Source organism: Monosiga brevicollis, genomic scaffold, assembly GCF_000002865.3.
Source record: "Monosiga brevicollis MX1 MONBRscaffold_16 genomic scaffold, whole genome shotgun sequence".
Classification (NCBI taxonomy): Eukaryota; class Choanoflagellata; order Craspedida; family Salpingoecidae; genus Monosiga; species Monosiga brevicollis.
The window spans coordinates 635,542-658,632 of NW_001865053.1; the positions used below are offsets into that span (position 1 = coordinate 635,542).

The 23,091-nt window shown below is 54.1% G+C and overlaps 3 protein-coding genes across 3 annotated transcripts in view; 2 read left to right on the forward strand and 1 right to left on the reverse strand.

Moving 5' to 3' along the window:
- MONBRDRAFT_33160 (uncharacterized protein) overlaps nucleotides 1-4,360 on the forward strand; it is a gene marked incomplete at both ends in the record, with an annotated part of 5,806 nt that extends 1,446 nt beyond the window's left edge. Inside the window, 17 exons of the mRNA XM_001747283.1 lie at nucleotides 152-258; nucleotides 350-446; nucleotides 566-644; nucleotides 733-1,007; nucleotides 1,130-1,311; nucleotides 1,528-1,615; nucleotides 1,709-1,828; nucleotides 1,916-2,015; nucleotides 2,164-2,270; nucleotides 2,350-2,399; nucleotides 2,530-2,616; nucleotides 2,767-2,914; nucleotides 3,012-3,327; nucleotides 3,512-3,600; nucleotides 3,720-3,833; nucleotides 3,922-3,990; nucleotides 4,139-4,360. Of these exons, the coding sequence (XP_001747335.1) occupies nucleotides 152-258; nucleotides 350-446; nucleotides 566-644; nucleotides 733-1,007; nucleotides 1,130-1,311; nucleotides 1,528-1,615; nucleotides 1,709-1,828; nucleotides 1,916-2,015; nucleotides 2,164-2,270; nucleotides 2,350-2,399; nucleotides 2,530-2,616; nucleotides 2,767-2,914; nucleotides 3,012-3,327; nucleotides 3,512-3,600; nucleotides 3,720-3,833; nucleotides 3,922-3,990; nucleotides 4,139-4,360 (2,250 nt within the window). The remainder of the gene's footprint in view (nucleotides 1-151; nucleotides 259-349; nucleotides 447-565; nucleotides 645-732; nucleotides 1,008-1,129; nucleotides 1,312-1,527; nucleotides 1,616-1,708; nucleotides 1,829-1,915; nucleotides 2,016-2,163; nucleotides 2,271-2,349; nucleotides 2,400-2,529; nucleotides 2,617-2,766; nucleotides 2,915-3,011; nucleotides 3,328-3,511; nucleotides 3,601-3,719; nucleotides 3,834-3,921; nucleotides 3,991-4,138) is intronic.
- Nucleotides 4,361-5,069: 709 nt separating this feature from the next.
- On the forward strand, nucleotides 5,070-13,804 carry MONBRDRAFT_9670 (uncharacterized protein; the record flags this gene model as incomplete). The annotated part of the gene is made up of 12 exons (XM_001747284.1): nucleotides 5,070-5,092; nucleotides 7,160-7,646; nucleotides 7,910-8,168; nucleotides 8,298-8,863; nucleotides 8,958-9,057; nucleotides 9,221-9,477; nucleotides 9,988-10,383; nucleotides 10,483-10,551; nucleotides 10,654-11,155; nucleotides 11,323-12,896; nucleotides 13,012-13,146; nucleotides 13,274-13,804. The coding sequence occupies 12 exons, from the start codon at nucleotides 5,070-5,072 to the stop codon at nucleotides 13,802-13,804; spliced, it is 4,899 nt and encodes a 1,632-aa protein (XP_001747336.1).
- Nucleotides 13,805-15,391: 1,587 nt separating this feature from the next.
- On the reverse strand, nucleotides 15,392-21,730 carry MONBRDRAFT_9671 (uncharacterized protein; the record flags this gene model as incomplete). Its single annotated transcript, XM_001747382.1, has 4 exons — nucleotides 15,392-18,617; nucleotides 18,797-21,290; nucleotides 21,398-21,530; nucleotides 21,650-21,730. The coding sequence occupies 4 exons, from the start codon at nucleotides 21,728-21,730 to the stop codon at nucleotides 15,392-15,394; spliced, it is 5,934 nt and encodes a 1,977-aa protein (XP_001747434.1).
- Between the last annotated feature and the right edge of the window lie 1,361 nt (nucleotides 21,731-23,091).

The window sequence follows — 23,091 nt, forward strand, 5'->3', positions numbered from 1 at the left end:
GGGGGTTGGTTGGTTTAACCTTCCATTCTTCTTGATATCCTTCCCCCTTTTTTGCTGTCCAAACTGTGTTCTCGGCTTCTTTGGTCATGCTTCCCCGCATCTCGCAGCCTGTGCTCTGCCTCCTCATCCACCCTGTCTGTGCTCTTGCTAGATCCGCCTGGATGCACGCCTGCCGCGCTCTCATGGTTCCATTACCTTTTGCACCGTTGGCATTTTGCTTCGCCGCCTCATCAATGACAGTAGCCTGCAAGACATCAGGTTGCATCGATACCCCCCCCCTTTTTGTTTTCCTTCCTTTTGTCCTCACAACAATCTCTGACTACGTTTGCATGACGCTCCGCCTGCTCAGCCATATTATCTTGGATGAGGTGCATGAGCGAGACATCTTGACCGACTTTCTCTTGGTCATCATCAAGGACATCTTGCCCAAGCGCCCATCGCTCAAGGTGGGCGACGGCAAATGGCCTGCCTTGACGAACTTTCCTTCTTGACCGGACTGTGCGAAGCTCACGCCACCACCTTTGCATTCTACATTGGTGGGGCCAACTCGCTCTGACATTTGCAGGTCATTCTGATGTCGGCCACTCTGAATGCTGAGACCTTCTCCTCATACTTTCCCGGTTCTACGACCCTACACATCCCTGGTAACAAGACGACCGGCTGTTGCATGCACCTTTTCATTCTGAGCTCCCGACACTGCCCATGATCACTTTTGCAATGAATATCGTGTAGGCTTTACCTACCCTGTTGAAGAACTCTACCTGGCCGACGTGTTGGATGAGATTCGTTATCGCCTCCCACCACCGCGCGATTCGTTTGGTGGGGGTCGAGGCGGCCGAGGTCGTGGTTTTGGCGGCCGGGGCCGAGGTCGGGGTCGAGGAGGCCGAGGCCGAGGCCGCGGTGGCTTTCGCCATGAGGAGGAAGGTGGTATCGGGGATGAGGCGCAGGCCACAGCCGAGGAGCTGCAGCAACAGGCAGCATACCAAGCCTATGTCAGCTCGCTGGCTGTACGTGAAAGCACGCTTTGTTCCCTTCTTGCCCTGCTTTGACTTACACGCTTTTGACGGAGGAGAAATACACGTTCTTTGGTGCCTCACCCCATCCGAGGTGCTTGGTGGTGACCTTTTAGGCCAGCGGATATTCCCACCAGACGATAGAAGGTTTGCGCCGGCGGCCTATTGATGAGACTGAAGCCATGATCGATTACGATCTTGTTACAGCAGTGATTTGGCACATTTGTCGCAACAAGCCCGATGGTGCCATTCTCTGCTTCATGCCTGGCTGGACTGATATTCAGAAGGTCTATGAGACGTGAGTTTTATTCTTTGACACTTTGAGATTGGTTTTTTGTTTTTGTTTTTTGTTTTTTTTGTTTTTTGTTTTTTTGTTTTTTTCAGCGTGGCGCTTGTTAGAACCCTTTCAATGCCTTCATGGGCAGGAATCATCGCCAACATCCCTGCCCACTCAGAGGATGCGCCATTTCGTTGTTTACATGATGTTGTCTGTCCTCGTCTGCCATCACGATAGTCTGAAGAGCAGTGGGCCCACCGCCAATCGTCAGAAGTACCGTGTTTTGCCGCTTCACTCCATGTTGCCTACAGCCCAGCAGCAGCAGGTGCGTCATTCACCACTGCTCGCCTAGCCCGACAGCCACGCGCGTTATTGCTGACCAAGTCCTGGCCTCACATGTGTGCCCGGAGTACACTAGATTTTCGACCGGCCGCCGGCAGGCGTGCGCAAGATTGTGATCGCCACCAATATTGCTGAGACTAGCATCACGATCGATGACGTTGTTTACGTCATTGACACGGGTCTCGGCAAGGAAAAGGTTGGTCTTGGCCGATTGCTCCTTCTCAGGGTTGCGGCGTACCATTCTTGGCTCCTGCCTGATGGCTGCCTGCCTCACATCATACAGACTTATGATGAAGTCAGTCACCTCTCCGAACTCAAGGCAACTTGGGTCAGCAAGGCATCATCTCGCCAGCGAAAGGGACGCGCCGGTCGTGTTCAGGATGGTGCGGAAAAAGCGTGCGCATGTGATTGGCAAGCGTGTGCTTTCCCTCTTGTATTTACCTCATTCGATCCTGACTGGACATGGTGTGTGTGTGTGTGCGCGCGCGAATCCGCTTGCTGTGTTGCTTTGAAATTGGTGGGGGGCCAAAGGTGTGTGCTATCACCTGTTTACCCGGTTCCGCTTGGCACAAATGGAGGACAATCAGCTGCCCGAGCTGTTGCGCACACCTCTCGAGGAACTTATTTTACAGATTAAGGTGAGAGTTCGCAACTGCTTTGTGGCAGCCAATATTGGACTTGGCTGAAATGTCAAGCCCACTGTGTTGTCTACCATAGATTCTCAAACTTGGTCAAGCCAGCGATTTCTTGCAGCGTGCCATCGATCAGTACGCATCCGTCGTGGCACCGCCTCCGCCGTCGCCCCAAGGGGCACTCATCATGTCATGCAATTCTTGTTTGTTTTTTGTTTTTGTTTTTGTTTTTGCACTGATGATCGCCATCCTGTGACGTGCCCAGGCCCTCGCCACAAGCCGTGGAAAACGCTTTGAAAGCACTGCGCCAGCTTCATGCCCTTGACAAGGAGGAAAACCTGCTTCCGTTGGGGTCAGTTTGGTCCGAGATGCAAGAAAGAACAAGGCGAACTCTTGGTCTCCCACCCAATCAATCTCTTGTTGCTGGTGGAATACCAAGCTGTGTTGATACATGTTGGGTTTCTCATGGCGCGACATGATTGACCGTGTGTGGCTGAAACAGACATCATTTGGCGCAGCTTCCCGTGGCACCCAAGATCGGTCGAATGCTGGTGTTTGCAGCCATGCTGCAGTGTCTGAAACCCATCTCTGTCATTGCGGCGAGCTTGAGCTTCAAGGACCCATTCTCAGCTCCCATCGACAAGCAAAAGGTAAAGCCCAAAGATTGCAGGGACGAGTTGAATCCCCAGTGGTCGAATGTGCGTGTGGGGGAGACAGTGAGATTCATTCATGCCAATGGTGGACTAGGTCATGGATCAACGCCGCCGCGCCATGGCACCGGAGGCGATGAGCGACCATATTACGCTTTTGCGTGCATACCAAGGCTGGGAGGAAGAGCTGCGACATGGCGGGGCTCGCGAGTACTGCTGGGACAACTTTTTATCGAGTTCAACGTTGAACATGATCCGGGATATGGCCGGGCAGCTCATGGATTTGCTGCGTGACATTGGTTTCATCTCGGCTGAAGTGGACTTTAACCGACATGCTGACAACACACAGCTCATCAAGGCTGTGTTGGCAGCCGGCCTGTATCCCAACGTCATCTCCGTTCAGCACCCGCACGGTCTGTATTGTTTTTGCGTGTGAATTAACTGTCTCATGGCTCGACGCTTCATCTTCTCGTGCGCGAGGGTCTGTTTCGAGAGATTCTTGTGCGCCCTGGTGTTCTCTTTATGTGCTTGTAATTCTTTTTTATTATTATTCTTATTGTTCGGTGTTCTTTTGACTTGCCTGACTTTGCACTGTAGGGCGGAAGTTTGGTGAACGTCCCCCCAAGCTGTTTACACAGGAGGATGGACGCGTCACGCTGCATCCCAAATCTGTTTTGGCCGAGGAGGTGCGCTTTGGACCCCCCACTTGCTCGTTGCGCATCTCGACTGCAGTCAGCTCCTGCGGGCAACGATTGACTCTGACACGTGTTGCGCTGGGATCACTCCCGGGCTTGCTCGTCGCTAGACGGTGTTTGAGACCAAGTGGTTGGTGTATCACCTTAAAATGCGCACGACCTCGTTGTTTGTGTACGACGCGACCATGGTTCAGCCGTTGGCCCTGCTGTTTTTTGGAGGCGAGGTGCGGACATGCCGCCTTGTTGCTCATGGGCACGGGGGGTTTCTCTTTTTGTTTCAGCCATATCACATCAAAACTGTTGGTGCTCTAGATTTCGACGGGCATGGAGGACGGCGAGGAGATTATCCAAGTCGATGACTTTATTACTTTTCGATCACCCGTAAGTTCCTTTTGATGCAACACGATGCTTTGACAGGTGTCGTGTGCACGGCGCGCACGCTGTCTGTGCGCGTTGTGGGTGTCTGTTTGGCGGTGCGCCTGTGTCGCTGTCGGGCTGCGACTCAGCTCGGGTAACTTGAAATGTATAGGCGCGGACAGCAGACCTGGTGCGCGACCTACGAGACCAGGTTGACCATATTTTGCAGAAGCGGATTCGCAACCCATCGTCGCGGTTCGACGAGCGCGAGGCACGCATCTTGGCAGCCATTATCGACCTGATCACCCACGAAGAAGTGGATCGCCAACGGTTCATGGATGGGCGCAAGCAGTACACGCGACGAGATCCCGACTGGCGTCTTGAGCAGCCATAGTGTTCAAAGTCGATCCGCTCAAAATCACCACGAAAGTGTGTATCATAAAATGCTGTTTCCGTTTTCAAAACAAACGAAATGATTTGCGCACAAGGCCGATGACTGGCTGGCTGGCTCTTTTCGGCATGTGTCCCAAATTAGAAGGCAGGGAGAAGAACTCATCAGAAAACACTCATTCACTCACACACACACACACACACACACACGCACGCACACGCACGCACACGCACGCACACATAAAAGGTCCACGGCTGTCGCCCCTCATTTGGCGTGTGGGCTTGAACATGTAACACCATGTCTCACTGGTCATCAGTCTCATGCTTCACCCATTCAAGTCCTGCCTGCCGTGGCCTGCTGCTGCTGCTGCTGCTGCTGCTGCTGCCTGCTTTCCCTCATCAACATTTGACAGGTTGCCAATTTGTGTGGAATTCAAACGGCGTCGGCAGGGTTGCCAAGGGGGAAATGGTCGCCAGAATGGGCAGCCGGGTCATGCTGACATGTCCCATGCTCGTCTGGGCCAGGCAAGCGTGATGGCAGTCGTGGCGAGCCGTGAAGTCAAAAAGAGGATGTACATGTGTGTTCCGGTAGGTCCATGGAGGTTGGACGTGCGTCAGGGAGGGACGGGCGGCACGAGTGATGCCCCAAGTAGGACACAGTAGGACATCCTAGGCCACGGGGTTTGAGCGCGCTTGTCCGTTTCTTTCGCAGGATGCGAGAATTCTGCTTCGGCCGGTAGGGGGAAAGGTCAAGTGGACGGGGTGCCTTGATGGGTCTCGGGGGTCATGCTGGTTAGCATCCTATACTTTGCCCGCGTGAAATGGTTTGGTACTAAATGATATCATGAATTACATTCAGTTACAAGCAAATCAACGTCTGTGGCTGCTCGTTACCAGGTGTCATTGTTGCTTCTGAATCAAGGAACAAAAGCAACCCCTTGTCTCTCTCTGGCTGATCTTCACCAGCAGGCAGATTCTCTCCATTCCAGCTTAAATCACTGGGGAAAAGCGTCATTAAACGTTGACTATCTCTTCTATCTCTCACCCCACGTCGTCCAGCTCTCACCATCTCTTCTCCTGTGGGTGAGCTCATGACGGCACAATATTTGGCGTGCGCCGCCGTTCAAACATACACACACAACACATACACACACACACACGCAAACACACACACACAAAAGGCACACAACCAAGGTCACCGACGCTTCTTTCATCTCTTCGTTGGGTCCGAACGCGACACAGGTGAGGTCCTTGAACCTGGCCCCGGGCGAGGGGCAGCCCACAAAGCCGACCCGCCATCCCTCCCCTCCTGCTCTGCATGGCCACGTCACACAAACAGAGGCGCTGCCAAAACGACCCACACCAACAAAACACCTCTGTCAGCCAACACAAAATTCGCCTTTGCATCAAAAATTCTTCTTCGTGTATGTGTGTGTATGATGTGTGTGCGTGTGTGCGTATGTGGACGTGCGAGCAAGTTCGTGACTCTCTCTGGGCTCAACACGACACGAGCAGGCGCCTTGATCTGGTTGCCCTGCCTTGATAAGCACCCGCTGCCACTGCACCTTCTTTTCTGCACCGCGCGTTCTCGCTGCCGTTTTTTTTTTCTTTGTTCTTTTTCTCACGAGAGCTCAAACCTCAATGAGAGGGCTGCCCTTTTTTTTTTTCTTTTTTTTTTTTTTCATCCTTCTTAACGGTTTTTCTCTCTTTTGGCTTTCTTTTTGCTCTCTCTCTCTCTCTCTCTCTCTCTTCTCTCTCTCTCTCTCTCTCTCTCTCTCTCTCTCTCTCTCTCTCTCTCTCTCTCTCTCTCTCTCTCTCTCTCTCTCTCTCTCTCTCGCTCGCGTCCTTCTCGGGACAACGATCTGCCCGTTTTGACTGTTTGTCAATGAGCTAATGGTGCCCTTGGCATGAACTTTCAACTTGTAGTCGACTCAACATCAAAAAGGCTTACAGCCTGCGATACTCGACGAACCCTGCCTGATTTGTAAAATCGATCACGTCTGTCACGCTGCCCCTTCTGCCTTGCATTTATCGACGATGATGAGCTGATGTGACTTGTCTTGCCTTGCTTTCCGTCATGCTTGCTCGGCTCGACTTCTCTTTTGCGAAATGACAGGGAATCCCCATCAGCTGGAGTATGGGGTAAAAGAAAGATCCCGGCAGCCGGCGGCACCTTTTGCTGAGCCATCTCCCATCCCAGTCCAGTCTTGAACAGCGCCGTCAAGTCCTCGCCATGACAGCCCCGGCTGCACCACCGCTTTCGCATGTCGGAGCCTCAGCCAGCGGTAGCTCAACGCTTGGCGGCACCTCTCTGACGGGCACCTCCCTAACGGGTACCTCTATGGCTGGCACCTCCCTAACCGGTACCTCCATGGCTGGCACCTCCCTGACGGGTACCTCCATGGCTGGCACCTCCCTGACGGGTACCTCCATGGCTGGCACCTCCCTGACTGGCACCTCGCTTGCGGGTACCTCGCTCGCGGGCCATTCCTTGATGGGCACCTCGCTCGCGGGTGGTGCCAGCCTCACCCAAGGTGCCACATCGAGGCCTGGACAGGTCGCTCATAGTGGTCCAGCACTCTCCAGCGCTTCGTTGGCAGCACCAATTGTGTCGTCCCCTTATAATCCCGCAGTCTCGCTACCCGTATCATCATCGCATGCCCCCGTTACCAGCATGCCCGCTAGCAGCGCAGGGCAAGCTCCTGTGAGCCTACAGTCCTCTCTTTCCAACGGGGTACCTGTGTCAAGCATGGCCAACAGCTCCGCTCCAGCGTCCATGACAATGACCTATCCCTCCCAGCAGTCCATGCAACATCGACCCATGGCAGGCCAGAGCCTCCAGGGACAGTCATTGCAAGGCTCAAGTCTCCAGGGCTCAAGTCTCCAGGGCTCAAGTCTCCAGGGCTCAAGTCTCCAGGGCTCGGGCCTTCAAGGATCGAGTCTTCAAGGATCGAGTCTTCAAGGATCGAGTCTTCAAGGATCGAGTCTTCAAGGCTCAAGCTTGGCTCCACAGCGCGCACCGATGCAGCAGCCTAGTGGCCCGATGCAAAATCATTCTTTGCAAGGCCAATCCCTCCAAGGACAATCCCTTCAAGGACAGCCTGCGACCAGCCAGCCGCCCCTCGGACAGCCCGCGATGCAAGGTATACAGCATTCTGCCCTGCCAGTACAATCAGTCGCTGGTCGAGGCCTACCACCTCACAGCCTACAGGGTCCACCCGTCTCTACCTTGGGCCACCCTAGCTTGGCTCGCCAGCCAATGCACAGCCAAGGTGCTGTTCTTAGCCAAGGTGCCATGCCTGTACGCGGCGCACCATTGCCTGCCACATCCACGGCCCTCCCAGGCATGTCAGCAAATGGCTCTCTAAGCCAGGGTGCTGTTCCAAGCGCCCGTGTCAACCCTGCTGCCATGCAAATGTATTCCCAAGGAGCTCCACAGGCTTACTCTCAAATGCCTGTCAGCATGGTCTCCGCTGGCGGTCCCGTGGTATCCCAGGGCATGCCTCGTACCACAGGCCCCATGCCCATGTCTGCTGCTTCACAAAACCCTCAGGCTGCCATGGCCTACCGACAACAGCAACAGCACCAACAACAAATGGCTCTGCAGCAACAATACCGGCAACAGCAGCAGCAACAGCAACTACATCAGCAACAGCAACTGCAACAACAGCAACAGTTGCAGCAAATGCAAATGCCGTCCACCAGCATGATGCCGTCCACCAGCATGATGCCGTCCACTAGCATGATGCCGTCCACCAGCATGATGCCCGCCACCAGCATGATGCCCGCCACCAGCATGATGCCCGCCAACGGTACGAAGTTTTGCGTTCGAATGTCACCTTGCTTGTGCTCCATGACCTGCCCGTAACCGTTTTTCTCAATCATAAGCCCGCCACATGATTACTCACCCCGATGCTTGTCATAATCTTGTCACGTGGCAGGTGGCATAAACCCAACCATGAGTGCCAACCAACGTAATGCGTCCCTGCGCCGACCTGGTGCACCTTCAAATCTGGACCTACGAGCCATCTCCAACCACAGCTCGCCCAACCTCAACCCAGGCGCCTTACCGCCGCAGCAACAGCAACAACAGCAACTCCCGGGCCAGCCGCCGGGCATGGGCATGCAGGGCCAACCTCAGCGCTACCTTCCTCAAGGCAGTCAACCAATGGTTCTGCCGGGAGGTGTGGTCGGCCGTGGTGCGCCAATGACAAATCTTGGATCTCGACCTGGTCAAGCCGCTCCAAATGGCCTGCAGCTGCCCAATGGCTCCATTGCCAGTGATGCCAGCGGTGGCATGTCGAGTTTAGCTGGCGGTAACTTGGGCCATGACCAGCTGGGGGCCCTCAACGCAACGTCTATGAGTGGTGGTGCCACTGGCATGGCGCCTGCGCATTCTGAGACTGAAAGCAAGGCGGCCTTGTCTCGCCGCCGGGCCATCCAGCAGCAGCTCATGCTTTTAATCCATGCCTACAAATGCAAGCTACCTGACAAGGATGATCGCAATGTGAGTTGTGTCTGCTTGGATGCCATCTCGGCTTCGCTTTGCATCCATGGCTAGCATGTCGCCCTGATTCCGTCCCTTTTGTGTATTTTCAAAGGTACCGCCCAATGGACAGGTTTGTTCGGTTCGCTACTGCAAAGTCATGAAGAATGTGCTTCGCCACATGGCCACCTGCCGTGATGGCAAACAATGCTCGGGTAAGTTGGCTCGCATGTTCTCTCGGGCAGCTTTGTCTGTGTGCGTGTGTTGAGGGAAAAAAAAAAAAAAAGAGGTCCTCTCTCCCACTCTCATTCTCTGTTCTGCACGAACAATGTCAGTTCCACATTGTGGCTCCTCTCGTCAGATCATTTCTCATTACAGTACCTGTAAAGAGGCCGACTGTCCGATTTGTGATCCCTTGCGAAAGCCGCCTCACGGAAAGCGACCACCAACGAGCGAGGCGCGAGATCAAACAGAGCTCAGAAATCTCCTCACAACAGAGGGGGCACCTCCTGCCAAGCGAGCCAATCGTGCTGTGCCTGTTCAAAAAGCAGCGGTCAAGGCCGACAATAAAATTAGCCCAAGTGCTGCCGCCGCTGCGGCTGCGGCTGCTGCTGTTGCTGCTGCTGCTCGTACAAGTCAGGCACAGACACTAGCACAGAGTCGACCATCATTAACGACGACCGGAGCGCCTTCTAACCCCAACTTACAGCCAATGGTCATAGCCAGCGGCGCGCCTACCACTTTGGGTGCCAAAAGCGGGGCTGGGGCCGGCTCGGCTCCTGTTGACTGGCGGCAAAGCGTTCATCCCAAACGGCCGAAGCTCATCGAGAAGCTTATTGGAGCTCTCAAGTATGTTGAGTCGGTCCTGTACATGTCGCAATCTTTATTCAAGGCAACGTTGTTGGGATCTCACCAACCGCGATGTGGCGGACAACTTGTTAGGGAATGCGTCTCTTCAGCCGAGTCTGTCGCGAAGCAAGACCAGCTTCAGGAGATGGCCAAAAAAATCGAAGCGACCGTTTTTAAAGAGGTTTGCTTGGCTGGCCGTCCCCATGCTGCGTCGTTTGTCCATTGGTTTCAGGCTTTGGCAGGCGTGTTTTGGTTCATACACATTTACGTTTGGCCGTGACATCCGAATTTCATAGGCCACTGACAACGAAAGCTATTATCAAAAATTGGCGGAGAAAATCTACAAGATCAAGAAAGCAAAGCAGGATCGCCAGAAGCGACAGGCGACCAGTCGCCAAATCAAGGAGTGGCCACGCGATGAACTCAAGCACCACTTTTCGCCTGTTTTGGAGAGGCTCAAGGGCATGTCTGCGGCTGAGTGCTTTTTGCGCCCTGTCGACCCTATTGAGCTTAACATTCCAGACTATTTTGAAATTATCAAGAAGCCCATGGACTTGTCGACGATTGAAGATAAACTGGAGAAAGGCACCTACAAGGACCCGTGGGAGTTTTGCGATGATATGCGTCTCATGTTCAAAAACGCTTGGACTTACAATCCCAAGAACCACGTTGTTTACAAGTTCACCAATGAGGTTCGTCATTGCTGGTGTTTGTCCTTCGAGGTGATGTGTACCTGCGCTGTTTTTCGGATTTTGATTTTTATTTTATTTTATTTTTTTTTTTTTAAATAGGTTTCCAGCGTTTTTGAGGATACCATCGATTTGGTCATGAAGCGTCTGCGCTTCTGCTGTGGCAAAGAGGTCGGTGTTGCTCAAACGATCTTGCTATGAGCTCGTCTTCAAAAGGGCCGCTGATTCGCCTTGTCACTTTCATTTTGTATTTGATGCCTTTGGTTTTCACAGCTCACATTCAATCCTCAAGTACTTTACTGCTCGGTGAAACAAATCTGTCCGATTCGTCGCGACGAGGAGTACATGAAGTACGACGCAAATCTCAACTCGGCATTCAACTGCTGTATGGCCTGTTGGAAGGAGACAGAGGGTGAAAAGTCCACTTTTACCATCTCAGCTGAGCTGACACCCGATCAGAAAGAGTACGTGGGCCTGATCGCCTGCAACGGTTCAAGAAGAGAACGTTTCCAACATGATCCTCGTTCTTCGCGGGGCGCCTCACCCTATGCCGTGCCTTTTGTCGCTACCTTTAGAATTGAAGTCAGCCGTACGCACTTTACCAAAGCCATCAACAACCACATTGATTACGAAGAGTTTGTCACCTGCGCCGGCTGTGGTCGCCGGCACCATCAAATTTGCGTCATGTATCATGCCAGCATTCACAAGGAGTTCATTTGCCAAGCCTGCAGCAAGAGCAACTCGGCGACCTTGAGCAACCCCTACCCTGCACACAGTAAGCAAGCTTGCGCGTGGATCTTTCCCCCCACCCTCGGACGCGCTCGCTGGGGTTTTTTTCTTCTTCTTTTTTTTGCTTTTTTGCTTTTTTGCTTTTTTGCTTTTTTGCTTTTTTGCTTTTTTTCCTTCTCCCGGGCTCACATTCACATATTCGCTCTTTCCCAGAACTTCCGCGAACCAAGCTGAGCGATTATCTCGAGAAGCGTGTGAACGATTGCCTGCACGATGAGACCGTGTCCTCGCCACCAGAAGCCAGACGTGTGACAGTGCGCGTGCACTCTTCTCGAGAGCGTGGCGTGGTTGTCAAGGACAACATTCGCCGCTATTATGCCGACACTGAGGACCCTCTGCCCGCCGAGTACCCATATCGCACCAAAGCCATCTTTGTTTATCAAGAATCAGAGGGTCATGAGGTGTGCTTTTTTGGGCTACATGTTCAGGAATACGGTGACGATTGTCCCGGCCCAAACCGCCGGCGCGTTTACATTAGCTATCTCGACTCTGTGTTCTTCTTTGAGCCGTCCAGCTTGCGCACCAAGGTCTACCACCAACTCTTGATTGGTTATTTACAGTATATGGCTGCGCTTGGCTACATGTATGCGCATATTTGGGCCTGCCCCCCTGCTGCGGGCGACGACTACATCTTTCACTGCCATCCGACAGAACAAAAGACGCCCACGCCGAAGCGTCTTTCGCAGTGGTACGCGAAGATGCTCAAGGCAGCCAAGGAGCAAAATGCCATTCACGACTTTTACGACATGTACCAATACGTGTGCAGTCGTGACATTGTCCGTGGCCGCGATTTACCTTATTTTGAGGGCGATTACTGGGTCAATCGCCTTGAGAGCCTTGTACAGGAGATCGACCAGGCAGATGGCAATGACGATGGGGGCATGCTTTCCCTGGACAAGGTGGGCAAGAAGAAATCGAAGAAAAACACCAAGGGCGGCAAAAAGAAGGGCGGCAAGGGCAGCAAAAAGCAGGCCGCCGACATTGATGAGACTCTGGCAAACCGCGCATGGCCCGAGATTGAGAAGAACAAGTCTGTTTTTTTCGTGGTGCAGCTCCACGCTGACCCCGTCAACCTACCAACATTCAAGGCTGATCCGGACCCAGACATCACATGCGATTTCATGGATGGCCGAGAGCCTTTCTTGCAACATTGCCGCGAGAACAACCATGAGTTTAGCACGCGCCGACGAGCCCTTTATTCTAGTATGATGATGCTGTACAAGCTGCATACTGATGAGTCATCGGGCTACACCTGCAACCACTGCTCAACGCAAATCAGTAGCATGGACTTTCGATACCATTGCACGGTGTGCCCCGACTATGACCTTTGCGTCAAGTGTCACAAGGAGGGTGTGCACAAGCATGAGATGAAGCAGCTTGGTCTTGGCATGGCCCCTGCCGTCAATGCCGATGGTCAAAAGATGACGCGATCACAGCAGAGCGTCGAAACGTTGCGTCGCGCTCTTTTGGCCCTGCACCACGCCCATCAGTGTAAAAATCCGCAGTGTGACACAAAGGCTTGCCCACAAATTAAGGGCATGATTGAGCACATGAACACGTGCAACATGCGCAGCTCGCAGTGTGCGCAGTGCAAACCGTTGTTGACTATCGTGGCGCACCATGCCAAGGTCTGCAACAATTCGAACTGTCAGATTCCTCTGTGTCGACAATGCAAGGCCCGTTTTGCTGAGAATCAGCGAATGGCCCTCATGCGTCAACAAACCCAGGTTGGTCTTCGTCGTCTCGGTTTTTGGGGGGGGGGGGGGGGGGTTCTCTCTTGTTTTTGAAATCACTAATAATTCTCTCTTTCTCTCTCTCTCCTGATTCGTATTTGTCCTTTAGGCTCGTCGCATGAACGTCATGGAGCACATGAATAGCACACCGGCCGCCGCAGCACCGCCCGCGCCTGCTGCTGCTACTGATGCACCCATGACTCGCGAAGCCCTAGCCATCGTCTTGCGCCATCTTCCCGAAAAGGTTCGCCCCGATCTCTTGCTGCAAGCAATGATCCCTGGTTCTGCGTGCTATGCCCTCACGTAGCCGCCTTGCATCGCGCCCTTTCGCTTGTTTGTGTCTCTGGAACCATTGCGTCTGATCGTGATAGGAACAGAAGCACTACCAAACGGCCATGCTCAATCAAAAGAAAATCAAGGAAGCTATGGCTCAGCTGCAAGCAAAGATAAAGGCAGCACCTCGCGACTCTGCCGCATCCAAGACCGACGAGACTCATTTAAAAAAGATGCATGCGCGTTATATTGAACTACGCGCGTTCATCTTGCAGCTTCACAAGAAGGGACATGCGCTTGCCGTCAACGCAGGTGCCTTGCCCCAGCTTGCTACGGCTACGCCATCAGTTGCGGGTGCACCTCGCGCTACGCCCGCCAAGGCAGAGCCCGTTTCAAGTGCTGCTGCCACCCAACCCGCTGTTAGCGGTCAAGGCCGCAATATGTCCGAGAAGCAGCGCCAAGTGATGATTTATGTGACCAAACTGGCTGCGATGCCTCCAGCACAGGCTGAGGTGGAGCTTAAACGTCTACCTCCCAACCAAGCCGAGCTGCTGCGTAACCTCATAAAGGCGCGGCATGAGGTACGAGTCGGATGGTCGGGCATCATTCGCGATGATGACCGTCGTTGATCGCTCTGCCTGCATGCTCATGTTGCATTCCCGTTGGTTTTGGGCTTGTAGCGCCAGGTTCGGGAGCGCCTCGCAGGGGGCTCGTCAGGCCAGTCACAAGCCCAGGGTATCTTGACAAGTGCGCTGGCGGCTGGTCAGCAGCCAAGTCAAAGCCAAGCGCAACCCCCAGCTTCGGCTAGTCAAACCCTGGGTGACCTAGCAGATCAACTATGAGACAGGGGACTCTATGCAGTTTTTCCGCGATGCGGTCATTTGCGCTGCTCTTTATGTTCTTTTTCCTTAGCCATGTGCTTTCTGCATCTCTTGTTTTTTGGTTTTTGGTTTTTTGTGTTTGTTCTGTCTTCTGTGTTTTCTTGGTTCTTTTTTTCACCCCAGATGGGTTCCCACCCCTCGTGGTGCTGCCTCAGCTTCACTGGTGCATTGTTTGTTTTATCTCGTTTTCCCGTGTTTGACCTGCGTGTCATTTCCCGCCATGCGTCATATGTTTTATTCCTTTTTCCTCTTTCTTCTTCTTCTTCTTCTTCTTCTTCTTCTTCTTCTTCTTCTTCTTCTTCTTCTTCTTTTCTTTGCTCTGCGCGATTCATTGCTGCATGTTTCCAGCAGCCTAGCTTTTGCCTACTAATGTTGTGTTGGCAGTGCCAACAATGATGGCGTTTACCGCCGGCTGATTGTCGTTGTCATTCTTTCAGCGTGCCTGTACTTGTTCTTGCGTTGATCATATTTTGACTCAACGCCGGGCATTCGGCCCGATGCCCAGTACACTTTCTCTGTTTTCCCTCTGTTGTTTCACGGTCGTGCCTGTCTATTTTGGCTTTGCTGCACAACTGCACGCACTGCTCAGTAGCTGGCGCTCGACTTTGTTATTTTACTGTTAAACGATTCATATCCAAGCGAGACAGATTGTCCCACAAGAATTGTACTCTTATTCCTGAGCTGACGGACAACTTCACTCAATGGCGACTTTAACAACGATCTTTCGTTGGACACAAATCATACGTGAAACAAGACTTGGGGGCCTTGTCCAAAAGACAAAATAACTCGACTGTTGCTGACCTGTATCGATTAACACATCCATCGATGTATGCTTCCTCTATCATCACCCAAAAAAAAAAAATGATAATAAATACACAGTGCTTGTTCTGACACCAATAGACCTACTGCAATCGAGAGGCAAAGATTGCTGCGATGCGCCTCAACTCCTGTGGCAAGGGCCATAAAGAACTGTGAGGCTGCCAAATTTGAAGCGTCCATCAATAAACCAAAAATAGATGTGCCCACACTCACCTCAGGCGCCAACGCAGGTAAATTTGTTGTTGGAGCTGACTCGCTCGCCCGTGCCCCTGATGGGGCGCTCGCTTCTCTGTGTGTCGCGGCCATTGCCTCCTTGGAACCTGTTTTAGAGGTTTTTGCGGCAGTGTCAGGTGTATGCGCGCGCATGAGCGTTGGCATGCGCTCAGCAGCTTCTAGGTAGGGCAGGAAAGCGGCCAAAAGTGTACAGAAAAGGTAAGTATGCTATGCAGGCTAAACCAACACCAAGCGACATGACGAGTGCGCACAACCGAAGGAGATGAGGGGCTTGCGAGGTTCTCACTCAAACATACCTTGTATTGGTTGATGCCGGTACTCGTGAGGAATAAAGTGCTGATTATCGGCTCGAACTACATCAACCCGAACCGAGCGACGGTGCGTCTCGGGTTCAGCCCCTGACACTTGACCTGGATGATTATTTGCTGCTGCCTTCTCAAAAGCTGTCTGTGCCATTGCGGCGGTTGGTGCTGCTGCCGAGCAATTAGGGGAATTGGTCGGCATGGGCGAGGCACCGCGGCTAGATAAAGGAGAGAGGGAAAGCGGGGTGCTGATGGCTGACTCCCATCCACCCTCTGGTTCTGAGGGCATTTGAGCGTCTCTTTTGATGGACCGTATTGGCGATGGAGACGCGTGGGCCGCTTCTGTTGAATCGTGCACCGGGGATGTGTTTGGTTCAGCAGTGGCTTGATCGTCTGGCTCATTTCCAGCCGAGGCCTCATCAAGCGGTGGTGGAGCCGTCGAAGCCTCTGCCGCCACGCTTGAACGAACGATGTTTGAAGGATGTGGTGACTCGATCGTGGCTATATTGCCCTCGGTCTGGCTCGTGTCATGGGGATCAGCAAGACTATGATCCGCTGCTTCCGTGCTCACGGTCGTATTCCAGGCATCGACTTCCTCATTGATCCCGCCGCCATCTACATCAGCTCCCCGCGCAGGAGTTTGCCCAGCCGCAAGCAAGGCTGGGGAATGACGGGGAGGAGCTGCGAACTGGGTGGGATGTGTTTGAGACGAGCTATACGATTGAGGCACACCCACGCTATGCAGACGGTTCAACAAATTGCGAGCTCGCTGTAAGGGATTGTCGACTTGGGCTGTTTCTCCTTGATCATGGGAATGTAAGCCGGTCGATAAGAAGGCCGGCACCTGCTGGGAATCGGTTTGTGCAAGCTCCGGACCCTGGTGTGGGTGACAGTCATCAAGGTGCTGTTGCGGGGAGGTATGCCCTGCCGTTGCTGAAGACGAGTAGCCGAGGCGATTACCAAGCTGAGAAAGCTCTTCCAGATTGGATTGCAATTGGCGCCGCAAGAAGCTGGAGGACAGGACATTGTTGTCCTCAAGCAGCGGCACTTGCTTGCTTGATGCTTCTGGAGGCACAAAGTCAGGCCTCTGGTATGCCTGATACCGCAGCTCGGGCACAGCTTGTACGCGCGGTGGTGGGGGGACGGGTTGTGTCGGCTGCACAGTGAGGCACAGCTGACCCACTTGGTGACCACTCTCCGAAAACACATGGTACCAGCCACTCAGCTGCCGCAGTCCATACTGCAAAGGCTCAAGATTTACCGCTGCTGTGCCCAGCAAGAGCTCTTGACTAGGTGTGGCTGACATGGAGCGGCACCACACTTTGAATAGAAGCTGATTGCAAGTAGCGTCGCCGGCACTAAAGGGAATGGACAGCATGCGCTCATGATTCCAGGTAGGACACGCGCCAGCATCCACTACTTGGGTGCACTGGACCTCTGAACCCATTGCGTAGGAAACATATGTTTCGTAGGCACGAGGCAATGGGTGCGAACCCAGCTGCAGATGTAACGCACGAGTCACAGCCACAGAACACATAACCCCCGCTGACTGAACATCGGATTCTTGCGTGCCAATCAAGTGAGGCGCCAGCGGCCTGTCCCGCACAGACGTGCCATGAACATCAGTCGTTGCTGTATCGGGGGCTGTGCCATGTGGAACCCTGGCCCCGCTCTCCAGCAGATCCAAAATTGCATGCACGCGAACTTGGGCGCCCGACATCTCACGCGCATTGGGCGTGACGAGTGGCAAGAGGTCAGACACCGTAAAGCTGCCGTGAAGAAGGGGGGCTGCATCAAGATATGCTGAACCAAGCCAAGTCTCATCGACGGTGTCGGCGGACATTTGACAACCAGTGGCTGAAGACGATTGGTGGTGTGGAGATGGCGGCTCGTGACCTGATCGGAGATTGGTAGTCCGCACCCACAGCTGAACCTCAAGCTGTCGCACGAGAGCTGCCGCAGCCGTGGGCGTCAGGATGAGGGAAAAGGCACCTCGATGCTGCAGATTGCACACGACACCTGATTGTCGCGCTCGAGCTTGTGCACGACACGGCCGTGACTCTTGCAACCGCCCATCTGGTAAGGTATAGCGCACGAAAAATTCAAGCTGAGGCCGGTCTAGCCATTGCCAGGCCCCGTCACCGTCAGACGTTCGGACACGATTTGGAAGAAGTGCCTCCTCAACAATGAGCTGCAGCTGAACATGGCGATCCAGAAACGCAGGTGGGCTCAGCACCGGAGTGGGTGGACTACCCACAACGGGAGCGGCTTGAATGCTCAGCTCTACCGCACCGACTGCCTGGCCCTGCGCACTTCCAAGTCTATCCTCAGGTGATGCCAACTCAACATGATGGACCTCTGGAGTTCCTGTCGGCCGCACAAGGGGACGCCACATTCGAACAAACCCGGTGTCCTGAGGCATGCGGCGAATGGGGACAGCAGTTTCAGCTAGCAAAAGGTCGGCAGCTGAGGGGCGGCCTTGAAGAGCAAGCCATGTTTGCACCAAAACATGGTCTGCTGCACCTTCAAAAACCACTTCATCTGCAAACTGCGGCGCAAAGGCGCGGCTCGAAACGGCCGTGGAGTGCCATGGCGAGCAACGGGCGTACGCACTCATGTCTGGAAGCGCACTTCGCTCTGTTTGAGGTTCCACGTGACCGGCTCGACCAGCCAAAGCCAAACGCAAATACAAGAAGCCACCCAGCTCGGCAGCCAAGAGCAGCTCTTTGCGTCGTACTTCGTTTGCCAGCGCTGTCATGGCTGACCCCAAGCCGGTCAAGCGGGTGGGCCGCACCCGAACGACTTGACGAGGCATGTCAAGCCTCGTGGCCTCAGATGTGAATCCTGTCTGGCGCACTTGCTTCAGTGCTGCACTGGCTGCCTCTGGTAAAGTCAGAGGTTCTTGTCGGCAGTGCAGGGAGAGGATCAGCGTACCAACCCGGGACTGGTGGTGTGTTGACAGAAGCGGTAGGCGCCATGTTTGTTGCATGGTCGTGCCTGGCCGGGCGCGACAAGTGGCCTGCAACAGAGCGCGAATCTGCGATGATTGTAGCACAGCAACGGCCACACGCTGATCACTTTGGCTTGGGGCATATCGACGCTGCACCAAATGTAGTTCCACGCCACTACACTCAATTCGATGCTCGATTCCACTCAGCGCTGCCACAAGCATAGTGGCGGCAGCCTCGGCGCGCTCAGACACGAGACTATGCGACGCGCGATGATCAAGGAGTGGGTTGGGAACACACAACACAGGCTCAGACCTATGCATGTTGCAAACCGTCACCCATCAAAAGCAGCGTGCAGGGAAGGGGAGTGAGAATCGGTTAGATGCGAGGCACAACAAAATAAAGGCTGGCTGCGTCCGTGCGCAACCGAAACGAACCTATGAAATTGGCGAGGGCCTAGAGCTGGCACAGCGCCATCCAGTTCATGAAGGTTGCCAGAGCGTTTGATGGAGCGCAACAAGAGCTGTTCAACTGCTCGCTCGTTGGACTCTGGCCAAGTATACTCGATGAAGCAGTCCGCTTCGCCGTAGAGGCTGTGTTGAAACAAGTCCAGATCTTGGAGCGCCTCCAGATGCATGGTTACGATGGTACGCGATAGGCCCGTGTCGAGCTCGTCCGCAACAGCGTCACCAGTTTCGTCGATCGACATGGTGGAATTTAGGGTCGGATTGGAAGCAGTGCCCGAGACTTTGTTTCCAGAGCCGGAGCGATCATCAACCTGCCGAGGCCCATCGGTGGTAAACAGCACCCGGGCACGGCGCCGTGCGTCCAGATCTGACTGGCTTGCGTCTGTGTTGTTTGTTTCCTCCTGATTAGCCTCGTCCTCTAAACGAGGGGTCAGTCGATGTCGCAAGAGTAGGGCTACTTGACGTTGGGAGCCCGCCGCCAAAGCAATTTTGATTCGTCCCTGTAGAGACCCAGAGATTGGGTCTACAATTGGTTGAAAGTCATTGGCCGCAAACACGGGCAATTCTGCACGAAGGATTGCCCGTGCCACTTCGACATCCCTAAAGGCGAGGTAAAAATCATGTAAAGGGAGTTTGACCAGGCCAATGAGCCGGTCAGTGCCGTCATCACTGCCGGCACGGTCCCAAATTTCGAGAACAGCAAGCGCTGTTTGCAAATCTTGAACCAGTTTGGGACTGTAGCGTACGGGCAGGAGATGCTGGTGTTGAAAGCGAGGCTGGTCTGTGCTCCAGCTCACGGGCGAGGTCACGGCCTCGGGCTGGATTCCCAGTCGCGAGCGCAGATAGAGGTTGTGCGGTAGCTTTGAGATAGGCCGCGGCTGTAACCCACGCACGTCCGTGGCTTGCAGAAGGACGTGTAAAATTGTCGGCGTAGTCGATTCCCGCGAAACAGAAGCTGTCAGTGGTGGCGCTTGTGATCCGGGCGCTTCTCCGACAGCTTCGGGTTGCTCGTTGGCGTGATAATCAAACTGAACACTGGCGTGTAGGACGGCTTGGCAACCATCCACGGCTGAGGCATGCAAGTTGGTGAGCGGGAGTTCAATGCCAGCCCCAGCGCCCGAGGCTTGCAATAGGGTAGCCAAGTTGAGTGATGCAACTGCAAGGAGCTGTCGTCGAGGGGCAGCGTGACGCGGACCAGCCCTTTCCAGAACACGGGAGCGCGTGCCTCGATCACCATCCATTTCATTGTCGCCATTGCTATTGCTGCTGTTGCTGCTACTGCTACTGCTACTGCTGCTGCTGCTGTCGCTGCTGTTGCTTTCCAAAGCTTCGTCCCGATTGTCCTCAAGCCGAACGAGCCGAAACACGACGACTGAGCGCAACCAAACTTCAAGGATCTCGGCATCGAGTTGGACGCGCAAGTCAACTCGGCGATTAAAAAGGAGTTCGTCACTTGAGCAGGCCGAGGCGGAGACACGCACGATGTGAGCATCCATATCTGGCTCGCCCACGTTGTTCAGAATGCCTTGTGCGGGCAAAGAGAACTCAAGCTCAATCTGCTCACGCCCAGCATCGGTCCAGGGTGGTGGCTGCAGACCCCCAGCATCTACATCTGCAATAAGAAAGGCAAGGCGATCAAGCCGTAGGAGCTGCTCAAAACGTGGTCGGCTCAACGTCTGACCGGCCAGCGTGACTGGATCTGAGTATGGCTCATGCCCTCGTGCCACACTCTCACGTGGGAATTCTGTGGTACTGTTGATCGCAGAACCCGCTTGCACATCTGCAATTTGATGAGGCCGGATGCTTGGCTCTAAAGGCCGAGTCACGCTGGCGGCGCTTGCGGAGCTGCGCTGTGCCTTTGGCGAAGAAGCTGATCGTGGCGACCGTGACTGTTGTGGTCCCGGCTCATTGTGATGCAACTGGAGACCATGAGAAGATTCTTGCTGCCATTGTGCATCTGAAGCAACAGTCATATGGGTTGCGGGATAGGGGGCCGAAGTGGAGCTGATCCCCTTTCCCATTTGTCCGTTCAAGGCGGCGGAGACTGCTGCGTCGCCGGGTAGATGCGGCCAGGTTGCAGGAAAAGTGTCCAGGTCAGGGTCACGGTAGAGAAGCTCATCAAGTAAGTTCTGATCACTCAAAGGCAGGCTATCAAGACTGGTATTCGGATCGGGCTGGAGTGCCCGAGAATGTTGAACGGCCCCGACGAGCAGCTCGGTATCTGAATCGAAATTCGACTCACGCCCCAACGGAGTCGAGTGCGCGGCGTGGAAAGATCTCGCCGAGGCATGACGATGTTCATAGGGTATGTCATGCACGGTCCGGGGCGATTGGGAAAAGTCGCCCTTTAGTTCTTCAGCAAAAGTGTGAAGCTCCGCTTGTAAGCGCTGACCACGTGCGATGAGGGCATCTAGGGCACCATCTGCATCGGCTTCTGCTGACTCCGGCTCCTCGTGAGGTAAAGCTAAGCGATGAGAACAAGAGAGTGGATAGGCGTGAGGATATAGCGAGTTTGAAGGTTTGCGATTTGATGACACGGCCACTACCGATCAGCCTTTCTGCGACACTTACATGTCGTGATCGTGGCAAGGTGGTCTGAGGCTGGGCCAACTGAGCTGGCTTGACGTGGCGCGTCCTTCAAAGTGCGGCTAGCGACAGGCAAGAGGGGGGCTGCTGGGTTGACAGACTCCAGAGGTGATGTCGACTAGAAGGAGTCAAGAAGGTGCCAAGTTCAAGGTGACCAAGAGTCAGCGCCATCTGCACGAGATGGCACGCGCATGCCATAGCACCGACCAGATTCGGCTCGGGGGTTTGAAGGCATACCGTTGTTTCGGAGCCTTTGCCCGACAATGTTGACTGCGGAGTACGGGACTTTTGTGGGGAAGAACCATCTGGCGCATCCATGTGGGTAGCAACTGGGTTTGCAGCGTCCACCGCGTGATAGGCGACTTTGAGTCTCAGCGCGCCAATCTGAAATCCCCGGCACCCCGACAAGAGATAGTCACCATGGTGAAACAACACTGCGAACATTCAGATGAAAGCACGAGGCGGCTCAAGCCCACCTTTTTGGTTTCAGGAGACAGAATTGGGACGTCACCCGTATACCCTTCACCCAGTAGGAACCGGGACATTTTCAGCTCGGCCCGTCCGATAATGACTAGAGAGCAAAATGACCAGCATGAGAGGGGAGCAGGCTTTAAGCTGGTCGCGATGAGATCTGGAAAAATAAGAGCGGCGCAAAGTCATGGCCCTGACCTCGCTTAATTGTATCAACGACATCGAATCCAATCCAACCCATGTCAGTCAGGTACTGATACAAGGGCGCTGTTTGAGCATGGACGGGATAGATGGCCAGCTGGGCGGGCGCATTTGGCGGAACAGCATGCAGACCGACGTGTGGCCTATGTGTACACGCAAACATCACGGACATAAAGATGCACGCCAAGCATTAGCATTGCGGGCAGATGGACGGCTGATTGTTCACGGCTAGTTTGTTCAGACCTGAAGATGGTCGGGGGTTGGCTATCGCCCCACCAGGCAAGCTGTACGTGGCAAGTACGTGGAGGCGTCATGGTCGACCATAGAAGATGGTCAACTTGCACATGCAATTGTCCATACAGCGGTCCCTGTTGTTTGCCGCGACATGGCAACCCAGCATGAGAAGAAGCGTGGTCCTCAGCAGCGGAGGCGATTCCACAAGGCATTGACGTGGATGCGACGGAAGCCGTCTTCATCAACGGCACTGCCGCACCTTGACGGAGGGGGGAAGCTGTGAACGGTGGGGCACAATCTGGCACAAAGAATGCGTCATTGGCGGGGTGTTGGGATGCACTCGATGCTCTGTGGCGGGTCCGGTGGCAAACGTGACCCGCTGCACACCATGTGTAAGCCAACGCGAAACAGCAGCACAATCAACAACAACAAAAAAAAGGGGGGGGGGGGGGCTTTCCCATCTCCACATACCTTTGGATTGCCTCGGCGGCGACGCCCATGGTGAGAACCAGAATTTAACGCCGCCGCCCGTGGCCTCCCGCGCGGGATCATGCCCCGTTTGGGCGTTGGGATGCCAGACATGGCAAAGCTCCCCTCCGTTGAGATCCAAAGAAAAAAATTGAAAAACTTGAAAATTTTTCAGTTGATTCAAAAATACCGTTAAACTGTTTCTCTCTCTCTCTCTCTCTCTAATTCATCTCTCTCTCTCTCTCTCTCTCTCTCTCTCTCTCTCTCTCTCTCTCTCTCTTGAGCTCTCTCTTGAGCTCTCTCTT